This window comes from Chenopodium album, chromosome 3 (assembly GCF_948465745.1).
Source record: "Chenopodium album chromosome 3, dcCheAlbu1.1, whole genome shotgun sequence".
In the NCBI taxonomy this organism is placed as follows: domain Eukaryota; kingdom Viridiplantae; phylum Streptophyta; class Magnoliopsida; order Caryophyllales; family Amaranthaceae; genus Chenopodium; species Chenopodium album.
The window spans coordinates 79,940,558-79,967,725 of NC_137836.1; the positions used below are offsets into that span (position 1 = coordinate 79,940,558).

The 27,168-nt window shown below is 34.2% G+C and overlaps 2 protein-coding genes across 2 annotated transcripts; both read right to left on the minus strand.

Annotated features, from left to right (window-relative positions):
* Positions 1 to 1,423: 1,423 nt before the first annotated feature.
* On the minus strand, positions 1,424 to 5,656 carry LOC145618779 (AP2-like ethylene-responsive transcription factor ANT). Its single transcript, XM_081673492.1, has 8 exons — positions 5,349 to 5,656; positions 4,464 to 4,998; positions 4,285 to 4,367; positions 3,249 to 3,337; positions 3,068 to 3,141; positions 2,879 to 2,929; positions 2,536 to 2,612; positions 1,424 to 2,224 (listed from the first exon to the last, which is right to left on the minus strand). Exons 1-8 carry the CDS (start codon positions 5,605 to 5,607, stop codon positions 1,710 to 1,712), a joined length of 1,683 nt encoding a protein of 560 aa, XP_081529618.1. The 5' UTR covers positions 5,608 to 5,656; the 3' UTR covers positions 1,424 to 1,709.
* Positions 5,657 to 8,072: 2,416 nt separating this feature from the next.
* On the minus strand, positions 8,073 to 12,699 carry LOC145618795 (ubiquitin-like protein ATG12B). Its single transcript, XM_081673493.1, has 6 exons — positions 12,584 to 12,699; positions 12,429 to 12,487; positions 10,237 to 10,305; positions 10,088 to 10,150; positions 8,453 to 8,559; positions 8,073 to 8,347 (listed from the first exon to the last, which is right to left on the minus strand). Exons 1-5 carry the CDS (start codon positions 12,615 to 12,617, stop codon positions 8,500 to 8,502), a joined length of 285 nt encoding a protein of 94 aa, XP_081529619.1. The 5' UTR covers positions 12,618 to 12,699; the 3' UTR covers positions 8,073 to 8,347; positions 8,453 to 8,499.
* Positions 12,700 to 27,168: the final 14,469 nt, after the last annotated feature.

Consider the following 27,168-nt stretch of genomic DNA (forward strand, 5'->3'; position numbering starts at 1 on the left):
AGTGAGAGTACAAGGACAAAGATATTGGTGAAGAAGGTTTGTTACACAAGTTTAAAGATAAGCATAAATAAATTAAAGTTCCAATTGCAGGCAGAAGGAAAAATGAAGGGAGCAGCGTTATTTAAGTGTTCTCTAGCTCTATTCTCTGCCTTGTTTATTTCTGCAAAAGAGGTACAGCTCTTTCTTTCTCCAGTATTGTTCTATCAAATCAATCTGTTGTATTTTAGCTCACTAGCCACCAGAATTAGCTTGATTTTCGAGCCACTATGTGCCAAGCTCAATTAACCCCTGTACTACTTCTGACTTCTGGCTACACTAACCTCCCACACTAAAAACACACACCTTGGACTGTCCATGCATTATATTGTTAGTTTGTTACTCATGCTAGAGCATCCACATAAGAATTAAGAGGCATATCGCGTAACAGAATGGATGGTAATGTTGATCGTATAATGAGTGATAGTATAATTATCTGAGAGAATTACACTTATTAACATGGATTATGACCGAATTATAGTCATTGACATGAAACTGTATGTATAACATACATTTAGGGCTTGTTCTCATAGGCTGAATTCGGCCGAGTTGAGCTGAATTGAACTCAATATTTTATAAGAGAAGGAAATTAGGAGGTGAACTGAAATGAAAATAAACGTATGAGAACAGACTCTTAGTATTTTGAGTTTGTTACTAAAATAGAGTACACTATATGAAATAAATTTGGTCATTAATGAGTATTTCAGTGACATAATTAAGATAAGTTAATATCATTGAAGCTTTAAACGGCGAAGTTTGTGACAAATTGATTATACTAAAAACAAGTTTATGTTAATGATTGTAATTCAGCTTAAATTCATGTTAATGAATGTGATTTTGCTTAAATATTATCCTTTGTACTAACTATTTTTTCTTGTCTTATAGAAATATTACTCCTTCAAAAAAGACAAATGAATGTGACTATCAACTGTGAATTCTGATTCCAAGCCTCAGTATTTGATATCTTTATTTGTCATCTTTGTCTTATTATGTGGATGAGACCATCAATAGATTTTCCTCAGTTGGTCAGATAACACATTGTTTTCAATTCTTTTTTTCCAATTTTGTTTGTAATTGAAAACAATGTAATAAGTCAACAAATGGTTATTGTTACCCTTATTGTAGCTTGTAGCATGCTAAAATATTTCAATTTATAATATTATGTTACCTAAAGTAGGATAATAAACTATCAATGATCTGGTTATATTAGTGTGGCTATAAAACATCTTTTTAAAAAGCAATTAACATATACTGTTCATATTGTTTCAAATAATGAAGCGTTAATTTTATATTGTATAAAAGTCTTGGCAAAACAAAATTTATATATATATATATATATATATATATATATATATATATATATATATATATATATAATACGTACGAGTTTACAAATTACAACCATCCGATTCATGTAAGTCAATGTCAAGACTACCAAAGTACCAATTGTTGTAACAAAATACAAAATCTAACAAGCATTAAGCCGATCTAGTTGAATTAGCCCTACAATTCAACACTATCAATTTCCTACACAGTAATTGACAACTTCTGTAGCTAACTTAATTCCTTCAAAAACTATTATGGAGTACTACCTTGATTACCTTCCTATGTTAATATATGATCATCTAGCAAAATGTGACATTACTGTAAAACCTTGTTACATGCATATTCATTCATTCATTCCACAAAGCAAAGATTGGAATTTGAGGAACAACACCCAAATTATGTTTACTAAGCCGATCACCACCATCATCATTACTAATCGCGACTTCTTCATATTTCTGACCTTGTGGTGATAAGTACATTGGAGATGAGTGGCTCTCATTGATATTACTCGAAGGTAAAACCAATGACATTGTGTTATCAGGGCAATCTTGAGATCGAGTCTGATCATCACCTTGAGGGTTCCACATGCTACTAGGCAAGTCATTTGAGGCATTCTCATTGCCATTTGTTATAGCAAGTGGTTGAGAACTAGCATTGTAGTCCTCTAGGCTAATCGCCGGAGGTGGAGATGATGAGTCCTTATTTGGTGATGGTCGCTTAGCTTGATCAGCTCCAAGGAGAGTTGAGCTCGAGCATATTCTCTTGACATCGTACCTGCTTATGTCGAAATTGGTTACTGCACTTGTGCCTCTAAACTTGATAGCTGCTATGTCATACGCTTGTGCTGCCTCCTCTTGTGTGCCTAACATATGCACATGAAAATATTAATGAAACAAGTACACCGTGATCACGAAGATGCACTAGGAACGTGCATCAAGATATTTGTTAATAGAAACACGTTTGTATCTTAACAAAGTAAAATGTGAAAGGTCTAAGATATCAGCAATTAGTTAAATTAAGGTATCAAAAATGGAATTAAACCTCGTCTACAATATTTTTACACGTGGTTGTCTCTATAGTGAATATCAAGAAAAGTTTGCAAGAGCAAGAAGTAAATTTTCAATAAGTTATAAAGAAAAACATTAGAAAAATAAAAGGAGTAGAAAAAATTACTGAAAGTGCCAAGGTATAAGTCCTTGTTGCCTGCTACCCTTCCAATTCGAGCCTGCCACCTTCCATGCTGATGATGTCTGAAAGCAACGAGCAAAAAATAAACTTAGCAAATAACAGCAAATTTGAGATACATTTATTTATTTTTATTTACCAAAAATGTAAGTCCAATGCAATAGTCACATGCAAATAATATCCAATGTAGTATTATTCATTTTTCCCAATTATTGAATTTTATGATTGAAAATAAAAGCTGCCAACTTTGCACTATTATTAACTATAATTATTGACTTTTACTTTTATTGTTGAAGCCTTTTAATTGTCCTCCTCTGTCACACATACATACCTTGTTACTCCTCGGTACATTGATGCTCCTCTTGAAAATCCACTGCTTTGCCTGTGTCAAACACTCAAACACGTCATGAACCATTTTTAAGCACTCGATCTCTTTGACCAAGACTAATAGTCGTGTACGTTGATGGTGTAATTTAAACTAGCTCGGTAAACATGACGCTACATTGAGTACATAACGTACCTTCTTAGGTGGGCAACAAATTCTTGTCTATTCATGTTCTTCATATCTTCAAGTTCTTTCTCATAATCAGTTAGCTAGTTAGGGAGTAAAGATCAAAAGTTAAAAGTCAACGAAGTCTAATTAAAGTGAAATCAGTACATTTGCTTGATTAAGTAGTGTTTGACTTAAACAACGAACTTACAGGGAAATTTATATGAGTAGTTGGGCCCCAGTATTTCAGTGCTGCTAAATCATAAGCTCTAGCTGCCTTTTCTTCTTTGTCATAACCACCTAATGTAAACAAACATTACCTCCATATCAATATAGTGTTAGATTGAGTAGTCATAGTTTAACATCATTGAACGATGTGTAATTTTGTCATATAGGGAGATGAACCATTAATAACTCGTCTTAATATGACTATGATTCTAATAGTATTAGTACGAGTAATAATGGTGTATAAATACATGAGTACGAGTAACACTTCATATACTCTACCGTCTACATGAGGACTACTCTTATCTAATAGAATTCACTTCCTGTACAATCAATACGGACTACTCGTAGTAGATTTTATCAACACTTACATCTTTACGTTTCTTTGGAATTAGTTTTTACGAGTACAAAAGTAGTCTAAATCACAACGAACATGACAATTAAATCCGAACAAAAGAGTACTAATGTCATGGAGCACAAGAATTTAAACCAAGCTGCTTACACAAGAAGTTAACAGAGCAAAGAGTAATAGATGTGATGCAAAGTATCAAATCCAAGTCTCTGATGCCATGATGTGATTCTTATAGACTTTTACAATAACCCCTTTCAACAGTATAATTATTTAAGATCAACTATAATTATAAATATCAAAATTGATTTTAAACCATTGGTTTATAACCAACTTTTCATTATTTCAATGCATGCAATTTGAATATAAGCAGAATAAAAAAGAAAAAAGTACACAATATTCGCTAATAAATGAAAATTAAGCTTTTAGTACTACTAATTTCAGAAGAAAGTAAGTCAAAATAAAGTTAAGGAAGTTTCACATACCAAGGTAAACTGCAATATTGAATAATTCCAAATTCCAGAAAGTGAGAAATGAGTGGAGAAAAAAAAAAAAAATCAGTTAGTTTCACGTGAAATTACAGAAGAAACGTATAAAACCCTTCACCAATCAATAAAATTTTCAATTAAATTGTGTTTTTTTTGGAGAAAATAAAATAAAATTGAACTCTTACCTTGCCTTCCTTTCCTAGTTTGTCCTTCTTTTCTACAGCTATTATCCCATAAATGTGCCTCATATCTTCCTGTCCACCTATGCCTGGCCAATATTTTCGTGTTAAAAAATGAGCGCAACCAAAAAGATAAAAATAGTGACATTAATTTTTGAGACGGAGAATGGAAAATAAAAACATACTTGGTAACTCCACGATATTGAGATGTTCTATGACCGAATGTGTCAAGTGATTTTCTAGGGACGAGTTCTCTACCACCATTAACCAACTTAGCTTGCCCTCGTTTCTTGACATCGGTCACCTCTTCGAGTCCTACCATTGGGCTAACGGAGAGTGAAAGCGGTTGGGGTTGAACACCATTCTCGATGCCACTAAAATGAGTGGTTGTAGTGTGTTCGACCGTTGGCGGGGTTTGCCTTAGCCAGGATTTGAATTGAGAGATGGCAGCTCCGTCAAAGGGGGATGATGAGTAGTGGCATTGAAGAGGTTGCGCGCCACTGAGAAGTTCACCTCTATTTTCATCACACCCGCCGCCTCGAGGGGCGGGAGGATAAGGACATGCTTGAATTGAGAGCAAATTATTATTTGAGGAGAATTGGTCTTGGGGAAGTGCATTTACGTTGATTACCATTTTGTTTTCTTGGTCTTGAGAAGTTGAGTAACAACATCCCATAAAATCTTCTAGCTTTGGTTGCTCATCATTTTCATACTTCCACTCTAATTTTTCAAAAATATAAAATCATTAATAAATTAATTAATCTCCATGATTTTTTTTTTTAAATTTACTTTTTTTATTGTACCAAAAATAATGCATTTATATGGGCATGCAAGTATGCAACATATAGAACAATTATACTAGACTATACTATAAATTTTAGGTAGGGCAATTTTAAAAAGGTTAACTTGGGTAATTATTTAAAGATGATAATGGACAAAGAACATAAATTTTGTGTACAAGATTTAAATATAGACAATAAAATTTGTGTACAAAATTTAAATAGACATGTGTCTTATCGGGAAAAAAGTGTTACTTAAAATAAAAATGTTGCAATTAAAAAAGAACGAACCTTGAAGTTGAGGGTGGGAGGTAGTAAAAGGAAGGTCGTGAAGACCATCATTAAGGGCGGTAGCAAAGAGGGAGCCATCGGAGCGAAGAGGCATAAAGGAGGTGACGTTGTTGTTACGGTGTGGCGGCGAAGACGGTGTCGAGTTCCTTTGATCAACCTCTTGCAGTTGGTGGTGTGAGTTATGAGAACCATTATCATCAACTATATGGTGATGAAGGTGAGGGTGTGGAGTGAGAGAAAATCCTAACCAATTGCTCATTTTTTGTTGTTGTTGTTTATGTTTGTGTAGGTAGTAAAATGTGCAAGTGTATATATTAGTTGAAAGAAGCTCAAAGTTCTAAGAAATAGGGGAAACCGACCCACAACTCACTCTGTCATCAAGACTAATAAATCTAATGTTAGACAATATGAAAGACAAATTAAATTCAAACTTGGTCCTTACTTCTTACACTACCTTTTAATTTATCTGACGTTTTTTTCTTATAACTTTTTCATACTAACCTTCTTTGGGAATAAGCTCATTTGTGAATTGGATTATATTAGTCGAGTATTATTAATTTTTTATATCTTTAGTACGAGTACATTCATATGATTTATAAGATTTATCATTATTTAAAATTCGAGTATAGTATAGATTTATAGAGTTTGTCCACTACACCCGGGTGTGTTGTACACCAAGTTATTTGCTCATTAATTTTTGCTCATTTAATAAATGAGCAAATAAAATAGCTAGGGTATACGGTACACCCGGGTGTATATAATAAATAAATTCTAATAAACCTATTCTCGAGCCCTCAAAACTTAGTTGCGAAATATGGTGTACTGTTCAATACAGTACAAGTAAAGAGATAAAAAGTATTAACGGATTTTTCAGAGTATCACTTTACGAATAATAACTAAATAATTGTTTTCTTATTCACGTAAATTAATTGCATTAGTAATTAATTGTTAGCTTATTGTATTAGTTGGTTTACACAAAATTGTTTGATAAAAGTACTTGTACTCGCTAATTATTATAGACTTCTTATACTGAGAAAAGGGTCCTTAACACAAAGTGGATGTCCAATTTGTTAACCAATAAGAAAATCATACAACAAAATGGAGTAATAACAAAATTAAAAAAAAATCTTGGGTATCGTTCCTTGAATGAAATATCCCTCTCCCTTCCCCCCTTTCAGTCGTTGCAGGGGTAGCCTTAATACAGACAGCAACAAATAACAAAGATCAGAGCGACTTGGAAGATTTTATCCACTGTGTTTGCATCTATTTTAGCTTATTGTCACCTCAAATCTAGACCATCCAAATCTAAACCATATCAAATAAATCAACGGTTGATAATTGCAAATATATGGTGGTAAAGTATACCTGATTCATGATCAAGCAGGAAACACTTCTTTTGTATAAACCGTTGAATTTAAATTATCATTTTTAATAATGTAGAGTATAAGATATTATTGAGGAGGAAGTCAAATAAATATGCATAATTTGATGGTCCAATATTCACACTACTTTATCATAAACTAAGATATGATAAAATTAATAAATGGGAAGAAGCCAAAAAGGGAAGGGAAAACGTAGGTTACTACTACGACTACTAGTCCTTGGAAGTTAGAAGAGAGGAAAAGAAGGCACCAATGGAGAGTTACAATTTGGTGTTGGATGGTGTGGGGGATCAGCTTAACCCACACCCACACATGGGTTTGGGAGGTGAGTTGTGCCTCCTCTAGTCATTGGACTCTGTCTTACTAATATAGAATCAACTACTCGGACTTTATTCGGCATGGGAGGACTGTTCTCGACCTTACCCAAAGTATCTAGTTTTAATCGAGAATAACCCAATCTTAACGGCCTAATTGTCACTTCCATAAAAAGTACGAGTATATAAATTAGTAAAACATATCATGGGTTATTAACGTATAAGGCAATAGAAGATAGAACTAAAGAGACCTAACTAACAAGACTGGCTCGTGCTCGATTGTTTGAATTGAATTATCTGGATTAGGGATCTGATTTTAAATGAAATCCAAACAGATTGAACTTGATATGAAAGTTGGTTTCAAAAAAAAAAAAAAAAAAACTTGATATGAAAGTTTAGATAAACAATAGCAAAGCTATTACTGATTAAGTGAGTTCAATCCTCAATTCTAAATAGTTCCTAAATGTTCACTCGTTTAAAAACTTAAATATAAACAGCCTTATTAATATGTGGTAATTGGTGTTTTTCACCTCATTTATCATGGACTCAAAGCTATAGCATTTCTCTAAGACTCGTCGAAAATAGCCGAATGGTTCAGTTAATTTGGTATAGGCCTACCCGAATCCAATAATCCAAGCCAGAACTGTAAAGGACATGAGTCGTCTTATCTGAGGCTTAGAAGTGGGTGGTTGGTTCAATTTCACAAAACTTATTAGCATAAACATTGCCTAAATTGTTGGCCAGAGTCAGAGACAACATCAAGTTACCAAGGATGTCATTTTAAACAACTGTTTTACACCATTTTAATTTAATTGCATTCACTTGCAAAGTTGCAATTATAGTGCAGTTAAATTAGATTCTGCTAGAGCCAGATTATTAGTTGAATCCAAGTAATTGAAAAGAATACACCTTTACTGGAGAGTTTTAAATAAGGAAAGAAGGAAAATGAGCACTTAGTAGTAAATACTGAAGTTTTTACAAATCAAACTAATCGGCTTTTTTTTTACAGACATTTAGTTTCAAAGAAAGAAAGACGAAGGAAAACGAACAAGATGCAGGACTGAAGTTTTTACAAAACTAATTCTTTGGCTTTTTACAAACATTAACAAAAATCATGTCAACTTTACAAGTGAAATCAAGAAAAAATAACGTGTATTGCTGCATTATGACACACTAAAGGTAGACAGAGAGAACCAGCATGCTTCAGAAAGACACAAATCAAAATCTATCAGTTAAACCATCACCTTGAGATTTTCCCCATATAGCAGCGAAGAACTTCATTAAGCAAGCTGAATGTACATTTCTGATCAATTCAAGAAAATCATGATAAATATACAGGTAACTTTGAACTGAATTATCTTTCATGGCTCATTTCTAGAAAAAAAAATACTGGAGAATCTAAACTTACTGGTAATATGATATAGCCATAACAACAATCAGACATCACCACCAGAGTCAGCCCCAAGCCATGGAACAAGCATAATTGACAACCAGCTTACCATCAATTCCGAAGTTCTGCAATGATATCAAGAGTTAGCTGTTTATAAGTTGCTTCAATAAAGCAAATTCTTAATCATCTTAATCACCCCCCCCCCCCCCTCCTCTTCAGGTGGTGAAGGGGAAAGAGTCGGGTTCAGGCAGTGGTAGCTAGCCAGAAGATTGGCATAGTGATACAGAAAAAAGGCCATATTACAGAGGTCCTAATACCATCAAACTAAGCAGTATTTGGATGATTAAATATGTAGTATTATTCAGCTAATTATCAGTCACCCGAAACTATCTCAAACACCACAAACCCCTTTTGGTCTCACCCGATCAATTTCTAAGATGTGCAAGCAACTGTTCGATATAGTTGCTAAGTAAAACTAAAGATGCCTGAATTACCTTACCGTGACATAAGATTTCACAAATAGGTTGGGGGAATTAGAAATTTGTTCCACAGGTGGTCTCTCTACACTGTCAAGGAGCTTCAAAAGAAGTTCACATGTGATATAAACTCTGTATGCAATCAACAAGCTGATCAGGCAACATAGACTCCCGGACACCATAAACATAAGAATTCCATGGAACAAAATTCCATCAAACTTCTAAGAGCACTAAGCTAACCCTCAGAATTCAGGCATTCAGCTCATGTGTGCTTTCCATACAGAACACTAAGGACACACACACACCAAAGGCATTCAATATTGAGGCCTGAGTCCATGCACTAATTGACCGGTTAGGTCAGGTCAACTCCACAGGTTACTGCCATTGCCCACTATACAAGAGCTCATTTCTACATAATCAGACATAAGTGCATGATAAAAAATATTATGTAGAAGCTAATGAGATCAAACAAACTTCCTGTATTACAATCCTAAGACACACTGAAACAATTGCACCCATAAAGTATTCCAACGGAGAGGATTACAAAATTGTAAACACTAAATAAGGTTGGTGATCTTGGGATTTTGGGAACAAGACCTAATTATCGAAATAGACTCAGCTTCACATTATTTCAAATCAATATCTATACTACTAGTTATATAATTTATTTATTTTTAAAAAGAAAAAGAAAAAGAAAAAGAAGAAAAAAGTGTTCCTAGCAATGTCTATGTGTCACATGGCACTCTCCTCATATGCAAATGTTTCAATTTCAAATAATCCCCTCAATTTAAAAATGATTGTTGCTAAGTATCGAACATGCAACTTGTAAAAGGAAAAACGAGAGCTTAACCATCAATACACTACAACATCATTGTTAAATATTTCAAATCAAACGATAATAAAGTTTGAAAGATTTAAGCAAATAGTAAAACATCTTACATTTTTTTATGGTAATGACAAGAGTATTACAAACATCTTCTACTCTAATTTCTTGTAGAAATTATATAACCTAAAGCTAAATTTTCTTTTCCAAACTGTAGTAATAGTGAAATCTAATGCAAATATGTTTATCAAACCTTCAATGCACAGGAAGCCATAGAGCAATAAATATCCAACAATCTCTAATCCTATCAAGATCTTAAACTGACTTTCTCCCATCAAGCAAAACACAACTTACATTGTAGAGATCTATCACTGATTCATCTGGATTTGGAGAAAAGGCACTGTTGATGTAAACAAACTGTACACAGACATCCAAAAGGAAAAGGAAAAAAGATTAATTATTTATTTCAGGCATGGAAAAAAAAAAGCATAAAAGCCACCTACCAAGGTATCTTTGTGAAGTTGACGACGTAAAAAATCAATAACACTAGCAAATTTATCGGTGCCAGAAACCTGAAAGAAGTAAACAATGTTTAGGAAAAAGAACAGAGAACAGAGAGTTCTCAAGTGAAGAACAAATATAATAAACTGTTTCTCATTCTTTATTGCAAAAAAATAATCAACAACCAAGCAAATAAACCACACAAAAAATTGTAAAAGATGATTTCTTAGAACAAATAATCCCAGAAAAAAAAAAAAAAAAAAAAAAAAAACATCTTTATTATTCAGCGGGCGCAACAATTATTTCCCATTAGTGCAACACTTGTCTACATTTCAGATACAATATCGGATTAACAAGTTATTTCCACATAAATAGATACAGGGAATGAAGGATATGTCATACAAAGGTAAACATGGAGAGAAACAGAGAAGTCATCCAAAGCTGCTATGACAGAAAGTGACAACATTTATACATGTATGATATTGCTATGACAGAAAGTGACAACAATTATAAAAACCATGAAAGAGAGCATTGGCAATTTAAAATTTTCATATTTGGTTACAACTGCAAACATGTAATCTTGTCAATAATACTTTGTCTGTCAGCTTTTCACATACAGCATACAAAAGAAAAAGAACAGGTAGAGAAATTATGTAACTGGTCTGTTATATTCTATACATTCAATCAAATTACACATAGCATCAGTCACACTAAAGAACTTAAAATTCGACCATCACTAGAGCTGATGAATAATACCAAGCAATCTTCTGAACTAATAAGTTAGATGATAATAGCCTGCATTCACACAAAGTTAAATTAAAAGTGTCTAGTGTTGCGCCTTTCCCAATCTAAGCAATCTGATTATGTTAGATTGTTATTAGCATTGTCTCACTTAAAAGTTGTGGTAACAGAAAAGGCCCCTTATGATAGCCCAGAATATTTGATTTTCTGCTACACAGAAACTGCTACGGTGCTACCGGCCCACCACAGCCATAAACTGACACCAATTGCAACTTCTTCCCCCTTTAACTTAAATACAACCTCACCAGACTACCATATTTGATAGAAAAGTGATATCTTGTGGTAATCTATTAATAAAAGTCCACTTTCATCTCTCAGTCTAATTGTACCATTTAAGGGTTTCAGGGATCCCAATACATGCTATATCGCTCAATTGTTGTCTTTGAAGAGTGTCAATGACAATTTATTACATAGAAAGTCTCCACAATTTATAATGATCACTAAGCCACAACAAAGACTTAGTGTGGTGATTCCTTGAGTACACTTTGCCAGTGAAACTTTTGTTGTGTTGTTATGCCCAGGACTAAAGCCATTGTTGCGGTTATACTCTAGCATACTCATACCCTAGTCATTATGGAATCCAGAATGACACCCCCCCCCCCCCCCCCTCCTCTTCTTATGGTTTGCAGTCTCTGTTTATAAACAGAAATATACGGCATATATAATCACCAAATCATATACAAGTAAACATTAATCCGCAATTTCTTAACCCTTGTAGAGGTAAATGAATATCAAAGTCTCTCAAAGACAGGTTAACAAATTTCTACTTGATCTATAACTTAACATAATCTTCCTTCATCCTCGACTAGACACGCTACATTGCTCTTCTCCTACATATTGATACTTCACACACAATGCTATCTTTGCTCTTTGGCTCTTCACCCTTACATAAGACTCCTTTTGCCATTGTATTCCCATATATTCCACTTTCCATAAAATCTTGATCGAATCTATATCCTAAACGAAATCAGTTATGCCAAAAGATTTTTTAATTATGCCGTTCTTTGCCCTTATAATCATGATTGAGAAGCCCTAACCCATCCCAATCAGCTCATTTTCAACGAAAACATGATCAGAACAACGAATTAGGTAAAACGCTTTGAAGCACCTAATCCCTCTTCCTACCATTAATAGACCTGCCCTTAGTCCTAAGAAATAACATAAGATCATAATTCATAACCACACTCGGCAAAATCTTGATCATCCCAATTTTATAAATTCATAATCATAATACAATAAACTTTATTAATTGTCACACTTCCATTCATCAAAACTTGAGGATTAAAGAAAAATAGAATACCCTTTTCATCAATTCACAAATTTCGCAAATTCTAGGTATTCAGATGAATTAAAACAAAAAATTAACAAAAACCCAGAAGAAAAAAGGGAAGACCTTGAATTTTTGTTGCTTGAGAATGGGAGCATCACCAGTAGCCCTCAAGTGAATAACAACTGCAATATACAAAAACACCCAATAAAAATTAGAAACAGCAAATTAATCAAAATAATAAGGGAAAGAATATCAAAATAATTGAGGGAAATGGTGACCCTTTCGAACAGCACTGGGGGATTCGGAAGCCATGGGAAAGAAGCTTCGATCAATAAATCTACAGTATATCTATTCTATACCCCTTTAAGTGCCGAGCAAATGAATAGTGTGCTGACGAAATTGCCCTCCCTATTTATTTTTTTTTACTAATTTTTTTTGCTAAAAGGAATGAAATGCTCTTGATAGTCTTGAACCAGGGTCTTACCAGGTGAGTTACAATGAAATGCTCTTGTTTACCAGGATTTTTTTTTTCATCATTTGTTTGATTTAGGCTTTAATTAGGTTGGTTTTTGCAATTTGTAAGCGATAAGGGATTTTACTTATTGTTTGTGATTTAGTTGTTTTTTGTAGTGAATAACACTGATGTGAAATAATGTTTTTCTAAAAGTTCTGGAATATGAGATTATCAACTAAAGGATGGTAAATAAAGCATATGACATCGAGAAGCATATTATGTTGTGGTATGAAGTTATGGTCTTTTTCTTTATTTTCTCAATTTACCCTTAATCTCTCAATTCATTTGTAGTAGCTTAATATTTTTATAAAATACCCAAATTTAATTTACCTTTAGTCTGGAATTTCTGATAGATGGGTAAAAATTATAAAATTTCCAATTAGCAAGTGTTGTTTATTGAATACTCGGTTGTTTGTTGGTAATTTACCCTAAAATGTTTACTGTGTATGATCTAACAAGTCAATTTGGGGGGTTTACTTAATTTAGAGTGTTATACTGATTGTGAGTTTGTTAATGAACTAGATATTAGTTGATGTTCTATCTTATACAATTGATCCTTTATTCTTTTGTATCAATGTGGAACTGAGGCTTTGAGCTTTGTCATGACTAACGCGAAGCAAAGATTAATCTAAATTGAGTGAATTAAGGAATTTAGGTGATTGAGGATTAGTTGTTTGTAATATTTTTAATAATAGGGGAAAAAAAGGTTTCGGAATTACTGCTGATTTTTTACTTTCTATTGAATAGGTGATTGACGATTAATCTAAACGCTTCTTTGTTGTAACTTCTTTTTCTTCGAATTTTTTGTTTACTTTTAAATTATTTTTGGATTCAGAATTTGTATTGTAAGTGGGTTGCCTCTCCTACTTCATGGATGCAGCCCAAACCCCTTTTTCAATCTTCTCAAAATTTAACACATTTTGAGCTGCCAAATGATGATATTTGAACATTGCACATGGGCTTTGAGTTCATTTCTTAAAATGGCATGAAATTTGTTAGAATCTGATGGCAATAGTTTATTCAATAATTGACAATAATTAGCATAAGGCCATTATGTGGTTTACTTTCGACTATATCCTTTCATTTGTCCTGTGTATTTTGGCTTGGTTATCTAGTTATCTTAATGACTAAATGTCTTTTTCCCTCTGTTCTGTATTGATCATTTTGTAACTAACCTATGAAATCCTAACACACTGATTAGAATTAGCTTGTCTTTTGCTTTGGGATGGAGTCTTATTTAGGATTGTAAGAGGGTTGCTTTCCTTCATAGATGTAGGCATGTAGCCTTATCTACTAAGATTTTCTTAGAATTTAACACATTTTTAGCTGCCAAATGATTTCTGAACATTGCGCAAGGGCTTTGAGTACAATTTTTAAAATGGACATGGAAATTTGCTGGGATTATCTCTGACTACGTCCCTTAGCTTGTAGCTTGTCTTATGCAGTGTGGCTTGCTTATCTGAATGAAATAATGCCTTTTTATCCTATATTCTTCTTAACAATCTGAATTTTAAGATGGTTTTTACTAAAGCGGGTGATCTTTGGTTCAGTACTTAATTTTTATTTTGCCAATATATTGAATGAAGCATATTCTAAAGATTGTTTTTACTAAAGTGGGTGATCTTTGGTTCAGTACTTAATTTTTATTTTGCCAATATATTGAATGAAGCATATTCTAAAGATTTTGTCTATACTGTTGGTCATTGCTGCAATTCTGGGATAATTATTCTAAACTGACAAACAACCCCTTCGTCTACTAAGTATGATGCGCTTTCCAAGTTGCCCCCCAAGAAGCAGTGTTGCTACGACAGGTATCTTTAAACCCATATTTCATTTTTTTTTTCTCGATTCCGGCCTAATAGTGAGCAAGGTTTTTCGTTCCTTATTTTATTTATTTAAGCACAAGATATGCACCTTAAAAGGATGTGGGATGGGTATAGGCTAGAGGCAACTCTTATATGAGAATTTCAAGGCATAGTCTTTCTTTTCTATTTCTGATTTGGAGTTCTATTATAAGTTCTATTATAAAAGAAACTGATTTTTTTTTTTTTTTTTTTTTTTTTTTTGTTTTGTTGAATATACAGCTGCAATTTATATGTTACGTAAGATAATTAATTAATTTGCTGACGGGTATGGCAAAATTTGCTATTTTTCGTTATTTTGATGTTTTGCAGAAATGATGGATTATTTGTCGGAGGAAGTTGAATCTATGTATTTTGAATTCTCTCCTTATATTGGTGATACAAAAGATTTACTTATTGCATATTATTTGACCACTCAATGTCTCAATGTTTGTTTTGATTTTGAAACTATGATTTTTTTTTTTTATTGTGTGTTAATTTAATTTGTTGAGGGCACATTATCACCTCTAATTAAGGAAAACTATGTTGTCTAATATGGTTAACAAACATGTTATGGTTCAACTTAAGGACCTCGAGCGTTTGTTTCATGTTACCAAGTGCCGAGAAGGTGGTACCACCATCGGCCATCTTCCTCATCGTTCACTTCATCATTCAATACTAATACTAGACCATTTTACATTGGTCTATAATTCTTTTCCTTTTGTTCAAAAGCTTATGATAAATGTCAATTGTCAAGTGAATGCAAGCTTTTCTTTTCTTTCTTTTTTCTTCTCTTTATTGATGAGAAACATTATATGGAAAATCCAAGTAACATAAGCCTATCATAACTATCTTTTTAAATCGCATTTTTTTTTTTTTGAGAAAATCTTTTTAAATCACATCATCGTTCTTTAACAAAACCCCAAAAATCTTTTTAAATCACATCATCGTTCTTTAACAAAACCCCAAAAGATGCTAATATCTTTTTAAAACCTTATGCAACTAAATTTTATATTCGTTTTCCAAAAATTTAAATAACAAGACATTTAAAGAATTTTTTCAAGCGCTGTTGTAAAAAAAAAAAAAAAAAAAAAAACCAAAAATATTTTACTTTTTACATCAAAAAAATTATTTTGCTTTTTTTTTTCCCAATTAAAACCATTATTCTTTAATAAGGAAAAATAGAAACTAATAACCGCATCCTATATTTTCGACGTGTCACCTTCTAACTGGTCAAACTCCGTATTTTTTTAAAAAAATTAATAATGTATTTTAAATTATTTTTTTTAATTTTAACAAAAAAAAAAAAAAAAATCACCTTCCCCGACCTGCTTGAACTAGTCCCTCGCCATGCCCACCCCCTTCCCCGCCAGTCGGATACATCCCCACGCGTCTCCACGCCGGCCTGACCATCCCCATCCCTTTCCTCATCGGCCTTACCAACCCCACCCCTTTCCCTGCCGGCCTGAAATAAACTCACCCCCCTTTTCAATTGAAGCGTACTTCGAAAGGCTTGAATCAATCTCACCTCCTTGCTTTTCCTTTTCCTTGTCCAATTATTTCTCCATTAGTGACGTGTGACAAAGAGTAGCAATTTTTTTTCCTCGCAAAGTTAAACTACAAAATATTCAAAAATTATCAAGGTTTAAATTATTATAATTAATTTTTTTTTTTTATTGAATCACATCATCTTGTTTAAGAAAACCCAATTTTTTTGAAAAATCAATTTGTTTTTTTTTTTTTTTTTTATAAAACCCGTTTATAAAAAAATCATTTTATATATCCTAAAAGTCAAATATAAAATTTTAAAAGAAATTTACAAGCACAATAGGAGTAATTTTTTGAGGAAACAACAATACTAAATTGCTAATAACATTGAGAATTTTTTCTTAAAAAAAAAAACATTGAAAATTTGATATTCAAATAGTAATAATATGATAAGCGTCTCTTAAAAAAAAAAAAAATTAATCTCATTTTCTCTCACTTCACTTCCCCATACTTTCCGGTCTTCCACTCTTTCTCTCTCCTCTTTCCGGGTCATCGCCGATAACTCTCCGGCGAATTCTCTTCGCTTCAATCGTCGGAAAACTCGAAGGCGACGTTAGCTTCAGTTGATTCTTTCTCTCTCCTCTTTCCGGTCGCGTATCTCCGATAATTCTCCGGCGAACTCTCTTCACTGCTGCATTTCATTTCGATCGTCGGAAAACTCGCCGTAAGTTTCTGTTCTTTCTTTCTCTCTTTCTTCCTCTATTTGTCCGTCTAATTTTTGTGTGTTATTTCTATGTGAGTTGAATGATTCTTTCTTTTATTTGTGATGTTTGCTCGATTTTGTGTGTAATTTTGTTCATATAAATGCTGTTTGAAGGATGAATATGAGGGATTATAGGGTTGTGTTTAAGGAAGGGCTGTTTGAAGGATGAATATGAGGGATTATGTGCGTTTTGTAGGAGTATCGTTGATATGATTAACATGGAAAATTCTGAAGGCTTTATGTAGTATTTTGTATGCTAGGGTTTGAGATTCTTTCTCTTTTCTTGTTTATTTTTATTTAACGTCTTTTAATTCTTTTTGAAATGATGGTTGTATGGTTATTTGTTCGATTTGTGTGTAATTTTGTTCATATAAATGCTGTTTGAAGGATGAGTACGAGGGACTATAGGCTGTTCGATTTGTGTGTAATTTTGCATGGGTACAAAATAACTCTGACTTTTGACGTCGCTTAGTCAGAAAAATTTCAGTGGGTAGAGTTTCATTCACCATTGTTAATCAAGTAGCAGTAGAGTTGAAGAACAATAGAACAATAGAGTGCAAGTAGTAGGAGCGTGATATTGAATTAGAAGAAAGTTAATTGGGAAATATCCCAAATTAGAAGTTGTACAGTAGTGCGCACACCACTAATGAAGATTGACGAAGCAACCAAAAAATAAATTAGAAGAAATTGAATTGGGGATTATCCCAAATTCGAACCAATAAAAAAAAAAAAAAAATTGGTAAATTGATGGTAGAAATTGATTGTAGGGATTAGAATGTAGGATGTAGAAATTATTTTAGAGATTAGAATGATTTTGGCTCCGATACCATGACCTCCGATTTAATTTCAATGAATAACAGGTATTCAACATGGGAATCTACTCCGATTGCATCAATATATATATATTAAAACTCAAAGGCATTTGAACCCATGACCTCATCTTCATTAAAGTTAAACTCTAACCATTACTCCAACAACAAATCTTATGATAATAAAGTTGTATTAAAAAGAGTTATTCATGTTCATAAATACAAAAATTTTAATAGCCAACTTATATGTGTATATTTTGGACAACAATATAATTATAAAATTAATTTCATTTTTTTCCATTACTCAACCTTTAGTATAAGTTATACACTTATATTTAAGTATTAAAATGTGTAACCCAAATTTAAATAAAGGTTTTTTTTTAATTAAGAAATTTGTTACTAGAAGAAATTTTAATGATACGATATAATATTTAGTTACTTCATATTAATTAATAATTAACAAATGGTCGATATTGTTTTTATAAAACCACCAATGTATGTAGGTGGCTGGCATGGGCGGTTGCCGGATTGGCTAGGTGGTTGGGCTTGGGCTGGTGGGTTTTGTTCTTAATTTTTTTAAAAAAATTTTTTTTAATTTTTTTAGCCAATTGATTCGTGACACGTGTCACTTTAATTAAAAAAAATAAATAAATAACCCATTCAACCGGTAACCGGTATTTGGGATTGAAGAAAAAGAAGACCCCCCAAAGTTCGGATTATTCCAGAATAAATGAAAGTTGGGATTATTTTTTCTAATTTTTCCTTTTTAATATAGTATTTTTATATGCATACAATGACCCGGGGCAGCGCACGGGCCAAAAAACTAGTTATAAATGTTAAATCTCTTCCTAAAGAATACTTCTGTTCTGTGTGTCAACTTCTTGTCTACCCTAGTGAAGCTTTGCAGGCGCCATGCACTCACCTTTACTGCAAACCTTGTCTGACTTCTGTTAACAACACACATGCTTGCCCCTATCATAAATGCATGGTGACTGAAGCCAATTGCAAGGTGTGATGCCTTCACTATTTTAATTACAGTTGGTTTTCAACTGGTTATATAATTATATGGAGGATATGAAGAGTTCTTATAGTGGATTTGTTTCTTTTTTTGTTACAGCCACTGCTAGAGTCAGACAAGGCTTTGGCTGATACCATTGGAAATATACAAGTCATTTGCCTCTACAATAGGGTTGGATGTACATGGCAAGGTCCCTTGTCTGATAGCATATTTCATTGCTCTAATTGTTCACTTGGGGAGTCACCACGGTAATTGTTCACTTGGGGAGTCACCACGTCTATGCAACAGATGTGGTGTTCTGATTGTACGCCGCCTGATGCAAGAGCATCTACAAAGCTGTCAGGATGGCACATCCACAGGAGCTGTAGCAGATCAAACTCAGATTGCAGCTCAGGCATCACAAGCTTCTGCTTCGCTTGTTTATGATCAAGATAACCAAACAACTAGTTCAGCTGGGCGACCACAAGCTGCCATGGCAACTGTCGAACAGTGGTATCAGCAACACCAACAGTACCAGCAGCAAGGAGCAACGCTTAGGATTAAGAATTTGAGTTATAAAGCAATATTCCGGGGATTGAATGCTATGCTTAAAACCGCCATGGACAGGACTGATTTCCCAGTGGAGTTCACACTTGAAAATATAGGTACGATGCTGTATCATCATCAGTATCACGTGTCAGTCAAAGCAGAGAAGCTACGGAGGAGTTACAAAAAAATTGCAGCATTGAAGATAATGAACAGGTATAGTATACGGCATGCCCACCGCTGGTTGAGGTTGTTAACAGAAAAACAAGCACGCGATGCCAAAATACTGCAGAAAACTAAATTGCTTGTATCTCGTATCTGGCTCTTCGCTGATCGACATTTGGCTGTAGCTGCAAAGAAGTTGAATAAAGATGATGAACTGGGAGTGAGAAATCTTGGTGATTATTTTGTTGGGAGGCGTTTGATCAAAAAAATTAAGTGGAAGGGGAATATGAGATTGTTTTTAGCTAGAAAAGATGTAGGTGTGGTTCGTGATATACTTGATGAAGCAATGTTTGATGATTTGTTCTCGAGAATCAATTTGGTTGGTCTTGAGGCAGAGAGTGGTGCTGGTGCAGAGAGTGATGCTGGTGCAGAGAGTTTAGACGATTCACCTAAATCTAAATTCGTGTGGGAACCCCTTTCAGACGAGGAACAGTACTTCGTATATGTTACTCCGTATATGCTCTTAAAATCAACGCTTCATTATTTGGAATGGAGTGAATAGAATATGTAAATTGATAAGCCATTGTTTGTATTCCCTACTCTTCTCAATTACTAGGGTGGCCTAAGTGCAGGACCTATATCATGGTTCATATTTTTGAAGTTAGAGCAAAGTCAATGCATTGCACACAAACTAAAAACTACTATAATGGTTGGGGGATCGAACTAACCTTCACATAGTAATCTGGTGGTGAAAAAGTATTCAAGTAAGTTTTACTAAAACCAAAGCGCCATGTAGAAATACAATAGTAGCTCATCCAGAACCAGAAATAATAATGATCCAGACCCAGATAGGGGTGGCAATTCGGGTTAGTGGGTCAGGTTCGGGTCAATAGTGTCATTTAAAAAAAAAAAAAAAAAAAGTTAGTTAAAATTTATTTAAATAAAAAGTACATTATACTACTCAAATCTACTAGTAGCTTAGTGGTTGGAACATTAACTTGTCTACCTAAGGTCAAGGATTCTAATTCCTTTCCCAACGTTTATATTTTTTCCTTTTTTTTTTAAACTTAATGTCCTTATTTTTTTACTGGGACATCAAATCAGAAATAGAGCATAAAAGTGCATTGAATCAAAGTTGCAATAGAAGGAACTTTAAAAATTATAAGTATACATAAACATAATACATAAGACATAATACATTACACTTTTTTGACATAATTTTGAGTATACATAAGTAACTTTGCATTGAATTGGCTAGTTTCGAATCAGGGATATAATTATAAGAATGCATAACACATTAGTACATTACAAGTTTGTGACATTAACAATTTTGTTTATTAAAAAAAGGCAAAAACCATCATCACAAACCAACCAAGAACCCAAATTAAGAATGTGAACATATATACCTAGATGCCTTTAGTCTAGTCTAGAACAAAAAAGAAGTGAAGGACAGAAAGCATCATTAAACAGGTTGAAAAAGGGTTGATGAGAAACGCTCAAATGCCCTATCAAAGTATTGTAGCAGTAATCTAAGAACAAAAATAAATAAAAAACACCAAGGATTTACAGCCTCATTGCTCTATCCGTAGAGTTCAAGCTTAGGCAAAACTAGAACTACTCCATTGAAGAATCTGGAAGAAAACTTCAGTGTTTTAGAGAGAGAAACTCTCTTAGGTAACTTGAATGAAAAGAAAGAGAATGAATGAATCTCTAACAGAAGGCTTTAAGAGCCTATTTATTTCAGCAATAATACTTTAACTAATTAAAAGTTGTTATAACAAAAACGATTTGTAAAAACAAACTTGTAAGCTGACGTGGCCTATGAATCATCTTCACTATTCTCAACATGCCCACAGTGGCCCTTGGTATACAGAAGCACCAATCACCATTACGGGCTTACCTAATCCATTAATTACGTGTTACAATTATAAAACGTCATATCAATTAATATGAGTATTTTTTTTTTTTTAGTGTAGTGGTGATTGGGATTACACTTGGTAGGGATGACTCGTGTTCGATCCCCCGCAATAATAATCGGGAGGGGATTGGAACCTAACCGCCCAGAACTGATCCTCGAATCCGGATTAGCCTAAAGGGTGAACCGGGTAGAACACCAAAAAAAAACATACACTTTTACAATTTAAGAAAAAGGTGTTTTCCACTTTTTTGTTGTCATTTTTTAAAATTATCATGATTTTAATAAGTTTGACTAGTTTTTGATTCATTATATAACATATATCATATGATTTTAAAAAACAAAAAACTAAAAAACAGAAAACCACAGCAATGTCAAACGAGCCTTAAAAGTGATGTTAAACAAGTCTTGAATTGGCGGTTTTAATGTACACGTGTCACCACGTAACTGGTCAAGAATTAAAAAATAATAATAATAATAATAAGTTGGATGACCGGTTGAAATTGTTGTGTGCGATGAAGTATAAAGTTAGAATTATAAGAATAAAAATTTGCAAATTGCAGCCATTTAAACTTTGTATTTTGCATATTGCAGCCATTTTAAAGTAAATATTGCAAATTGCAACTCAAAAGTTGTTATAAATTGTAAATTGCAATCCAATTCAATTTTTTCATCGGTTTGCGTGTCGAAAAATGTTCGGTTAAAGTTTTAGCGACCATTTTAGTCCTTAAGGTTCCAAATTGAGCTCGGAATTGACAAAAAATTAACGTAAGTGCCTCGTTTTTACAGCAAAAAATAGTTACACACAAATCGATATATTTTTGTTACGCAAAATGAGGCACTTAGGTTATTTTTTGCTAATTTCGAGCTTAATTCAGACCCTTAAGAGCTAAAATGGCCCCTAAAACCTTAACCGAATATTTTTTGACACGCAAACCGATGAAAAAGTTAAATTGGGTTGCAATTTACAATTTATAAGAACTTTTGCAATCTTTTTTTAAATGGCTACAATTTACAAATTACAAACTTTAAATGGCTGCAATTAGCAAATTAACAAAAGTTTGAATTATTCGGCAATTTTTGTAATAGTAGTATTTATATTTCAGAACACTTAATGTAATTATATTTTCCATCACAAATATCACAATTCAAAATCCCTTGACGAGTCTCTCTTAGGGTTGGCAAACGGAACGGGTCGGGTTTGTGTTCGAGTCAGCTGATTTCGGGTTAGCTACCCCCCAACCCGAACCTGATCTATTTAACTTTTTGGGTTGAAAATCCAAACCTGAACCTAGGGGTGTACAAAAACTGGCCCGGACCTGAAAACCGACCTGAACCGGACCTGTTGGGACCAGACCTGATCCGAACCTGTAGATTCAGGTCCGGTCCCGGTCCTTGAAATTCAAGGATTCCGGGTTTCAGGTCTGGTCCGGGTAAAACCCGGAAATTTCAGGTCCGGACCTGAAACCGGTAAAACTACTTTTTTTTATTTAATAAGTTTAAATAGGTCCATAAACAGGTCCAATCAGGTCCAAACAGGTCGAAACAGGTCTAAACAGGTTAGCACTTTCGTATTATTTAAAAAAAAATCAAAAAAAATAGTCAGGTCTATTCAGGTCCAAACCCGGACCGGACCGGACCTGATTTTTCAGGTCTGGACCGGAACCGAACCTGTTAATTCAAGTCCGGTCTCCGATCCTTAAAAATCAAGGATTCAGGTCCCGGTCCATTCAGGTCCGGTCCGGTTTTGGACCGGTGTACAGGGTTTGTGTTCGAGTCAGCTGATTTCGGGTCAGCTACCCCCTAACCTGATCTATTTAACTTTTTGGGTTGAAAATCCAAACCTGAACGGCTGAACCTGATATTTTCGGGTTCGAGTCTACCCCAAATTGACCTTATTTGACCTGATTTTTTTATTTGGGTTAAAATCAGGTTTTATTTGGGTTAAAATCAAGTTTCTTTGACCTGAAATTGACCGAACCCGAACCAAAATTAAACAACATAGTCTAATAAAGTAACAATCCTAATTAACGATTACAAACCAATAAAAAGTATAATTAACTAATTACAAACCAAGTTTCAAAAGATACAAGGTTTTTATAACACAAATTATAGCTCTCAAACAATAATAGAAGATGCAATAAGGTTTTCATTAGGATTAAGATCGGGCGATGTTGTGCTCGTCATCCTTGGTCACCACCTCAAGCTTCAAAATTGATCACACAACATTTCCAATTGAACATGGGTGGCCATTACTTGCTGCCAAACCTATAAAGCAAAACAACACTAATATAATTAAAACATGCATATGATCTAAATCAGACTAGATCTAACTAGTAAGATCTAAATTAAAACATGCATGCTCATGAAAAACAGAAATAAACAACAAATATTAGCAAGAATCACCAGAACATAAACAACATTTAACAACAAAAATTACCATTAACATTCGAAGATTAGCAAAAACAACCGCAAAATAACATAAACAACAACATTTAACATCAGAAATTAGTAATAATATTTGAAAATTAGCATGTAAAAAGCGAAAATAAACGAAAGCAATTAAAAATAAAATTAACAACAGATGAATTCGAAAATAAATAAAAATAGCATGTAAAAAAACGGAAAAAAAAAAAAAGAAAATAAATTAAGAAGCAAGATACCTTGATTGATAAAGGAGAGGATCAGAGGAACTGAGGAACGCGTCTCATGGAGGAGTGAAGGAGTCCCTCTGTGAAGGAGGTGATGAAGTACTCGAATTCAACAATGGTGAAGTACTCGGATTCAACAGTGGCACCATGCACACCCCAGGTGTACTATCCTATTTACCATGATTATTCAAATAAACAAATTCCATCATTTCTTTCTAAAATTTTGTTTTGAGGGAAATCAAATTTTATTATTTAGTTTACATGACACCATCAACATACTTTTTTAATAACATATTTTTTAGGAAAAATGAAAAAGAAAAATCCAACCTTTTAACTTTTTCCTTATAAAAATCCAACCTTTTGATTATTCCTCAAAAATCCAACCTTTATACCCTTCATTCTCCAACAGATCCATTTGACCTTTAACCTGTTTAACAGGTTAAATTTTTTTTTTTAAAAATTTATTTTATCACTTTCCTTTATCACTCCTCCTCTTTCTCTCTCCTCTCTCCTAAAAATGGAAAACACCACCTACTACGCCGGCGCCACCAATTTCGCCACCACACAACAACCTACCTTGCAGCCCCTGCTCGCCTCCCCACCTAGCCACCTCTATTGTACTTCCGGCAAGCATCCACAAAAAAAAACCCACGAGTTTTGCCCAGAAAATTTAAAGACCACGAAACAAATTGAACCCATCTCTCTGTTTTTGAACCCACGATTTCCGGCGAGAACTAATTTGTGCTCAATTTGGAAGTGGGTTTTGTGGGTTCGTAGGAGGTGGTGGTTTTTGTGGGATTTCGTGGGTGTGTAGGTGGTGGTTTTTATGGGTTTTGTGGGTTCGTGGTAGGTGGTGGTTTCTGTGGGATTTCGTGGGTTCGTGGGTTTGGTGGTTGTTTGGTTATTGTGGCTGGCGAAGTGGTGATTACGGGTGGCGAATGGGAGCTGCAAATGACGGTTGAGGTTGGTGGTAATGGTGGACATTTGGTGTTGTGGGCTGTGAGTGGCTTGTGCGGGTGTGTATGGGTGGGTTGTGATTGTGGGTGGCGAGGGGAATGAGGTTGCTGGGTTTCGGTGGCTGGTGGACAGTGGGGTGTGGGGTTGTAGGGTTTTCCGGTGGGCGGTGGAGATCAAATAGGGTGGTCAGGGAACGAGGAAGGGTGGGGTTTGGTTTTTCTGAATTTTTTGTTTTTTTTTTAAATATAGTTATTTTTGTTTTTTAATAATTAAAAAACTAATTGACCAATTAATGGCCGACACGTAGCATATGACTTACAAAAATCGGTCATCAACAAGTAATGGATCTATTGGAGAAGGAGGGGTATAAAGGTTGGATTTTTGAGGAATAATAAAAAGGTTGGATATTTGTAAGGAAAAAGTTGAAAGGTTGGATTTTTCTTTTCCATTTTTCCTATTTTTTATCAACAATTTTTAAAACCACTAATATTTTTTAGGATTTTTTGACTTTTACCACAAAAAAAAAAAAAAAAAATTGTTTTTTACCACCAAAACTTCTAATACATTTATTTTACCACCAACAAAAATTCTAAAAATTGTTTTTTACCACCTACCGTCAAGAAAACTGCTAAATTTAACGGTTTAAAAAAAAATTCTTCAATTTTCGTGCGCAAAGCATGTTCTTTAGAGGTTTAGGGGGGCATTTTGGTCCTTTGAACCAATTTGAGGTCAGAATTGACAAAAATGATCGAAAATGCCTCGTTTTGCGTATTTTACGCTAATCGAGGTATTTTTTAGTAGGAAAAACAATCAACCAAATGACGTTCCACCTTCGCGAACTCGCAATGGTTCTAATTATAATGGTGTTCAATTAGTGGAACTCCCAAGGTTAAGAACCACCGTTGATGACGGTGAGCAGTTGATGGAGTGAAAACATACCGACGCGATGAGGTGCTGAGCCGGGCGTGAAGTGAGGAGAGAGAAAGTTAGGGTTGAATACTTGAATGGTTGTCTTAGTTGAGGAGATCTGAGAAAATTAAGATTTAATTGCTTGAGAATTTGAGATGAGCCGGTGGGTTGCAAAGATCAAAGGAGGAGAAGAGGATGAAAGAGAAGATTGAGAGAAAGGAAAGGAGAAAGAGGATGAAAGAGAAGCAGAGATTTGAGAAGAGAGAGGGGTGGTGAGGATGAAAGAGATTTGAGAGGAGAGAGGGACGGGCGTGGGATTAAGGGTTTTGATTTAGGGTTTTGTTGGTTTGGGTATTTGGGCTTCTGGGGGTATTTGGGCTTTTGGGGTATTTAGGGTTTGCTGGTTTGGGTGGTTTTTTCGGATTTCGGATCGGATATCCGGTCCGATATCCGAATTTTTTCGGATATTCGAAATTTTTCCGATATCCGAAATTCGAAATTTCGATATCCGAAATTTTTGGGTCGGATATCTGATCCGAAAATGTTTTCGGATCGGTTATCCTAAATTTTCGGATCGGATGCGGATCGGATTATCGGATTTTCAGATAGTTTTGCTCAGCCCTAGTGAGCGGCACATTATTAGGGTTTTTTAAGAATGGGGAGCGGTTCAATGTTCAAACCGCTTCCAATTACAATATTTGGTAGCGGTTCACCCATAATCGCTCCCCATTTGAATGTTTCAGTTTTTTTTTTTTTTGGGTTTTTGGAAGCGAAATTCAATAGCCGCTTCCCATTTGGGGCAGCCCAATTGCTTTTTTCTACTAGTGGAAGCAAAGGTGAAGCAGAAGTAATTTACTCAATACTTAGCGGTCTCCCCTCGCCGGACCAGGTGATTTTACGTCCAAACATCTGGAAGTTTGAGCAACCGAATATAAATGATTTGTCTAAGAAGTTGATGATGATACATCCCAAGGATGAGTTGATCAAGCTGTATTAGGCCCCTTTTCTAGATTTTACTCTTAGGTCCATACTTTATATAAATATCAAATTTGCTTGCTAGATCATTAGTTTGGTCGGATTCCTCTTTTCTTAGGGTTATAGGTAATAGCGATCAGCAAGTTTTGTGTGTGGCCAGCTAACACACAAGTAATCCCTAACTAACCTAGTAACCCCTGGCCGAGTAACCCCTAACTGACTAAGTAACCCTTGACCAAGTAACCCCTTCAACCTAGTAACCCCTAACCAAGTAACCCCCGATCGACCTATTATGATATTATCAAAAATTTATACTAAAAGAACATTTTGTGT

Bases quoted from the DNA above. Each gene is read 5' to 3' on its own strand.
- LOC145618779 (XM_081673492.1), bottom strand. From the start codon at position 5,607: ATGAGCAATTGGTTAGGATTTTCTCTCACTCCACACCCTCACCTTCAT. The intron at 3,338-4,284 runs GTAAGAGTTCAA...TGTTTACATTAG, and splicing joins AACTAGGAAAGGAAGGCAAG to GTGGTTATGACAAAGAAGAA. The intron at 3,142-3,248 runs GTAAGTTCGTTG...CTCCCTAACTAG, and splicing joins CTACTCATATAAATTTCCCT to CTAACTGATTATGAGAAAGA.
- LOC145618795 (XM_081673493.1), bottom strand. From the start codon at position 12,617: ATGGCTTCCGAATCCCCCAGTGCTGTTCGAAAGG. The intron at 10,151-10,236 runs GTAGGTGGCTTT...GTCTGTGTACAG, and splicing joins AACTTCACAAAGATACCTTG to TTTGTTTACATCAACAGTGC. The intron at 8,560-10,087 runs GTAAGTTGTGTT...ATATCATTGCAG, and splicing joins CAGTGATAGATCTCTACAAT to AACTTCGGAATTGATGGTAA.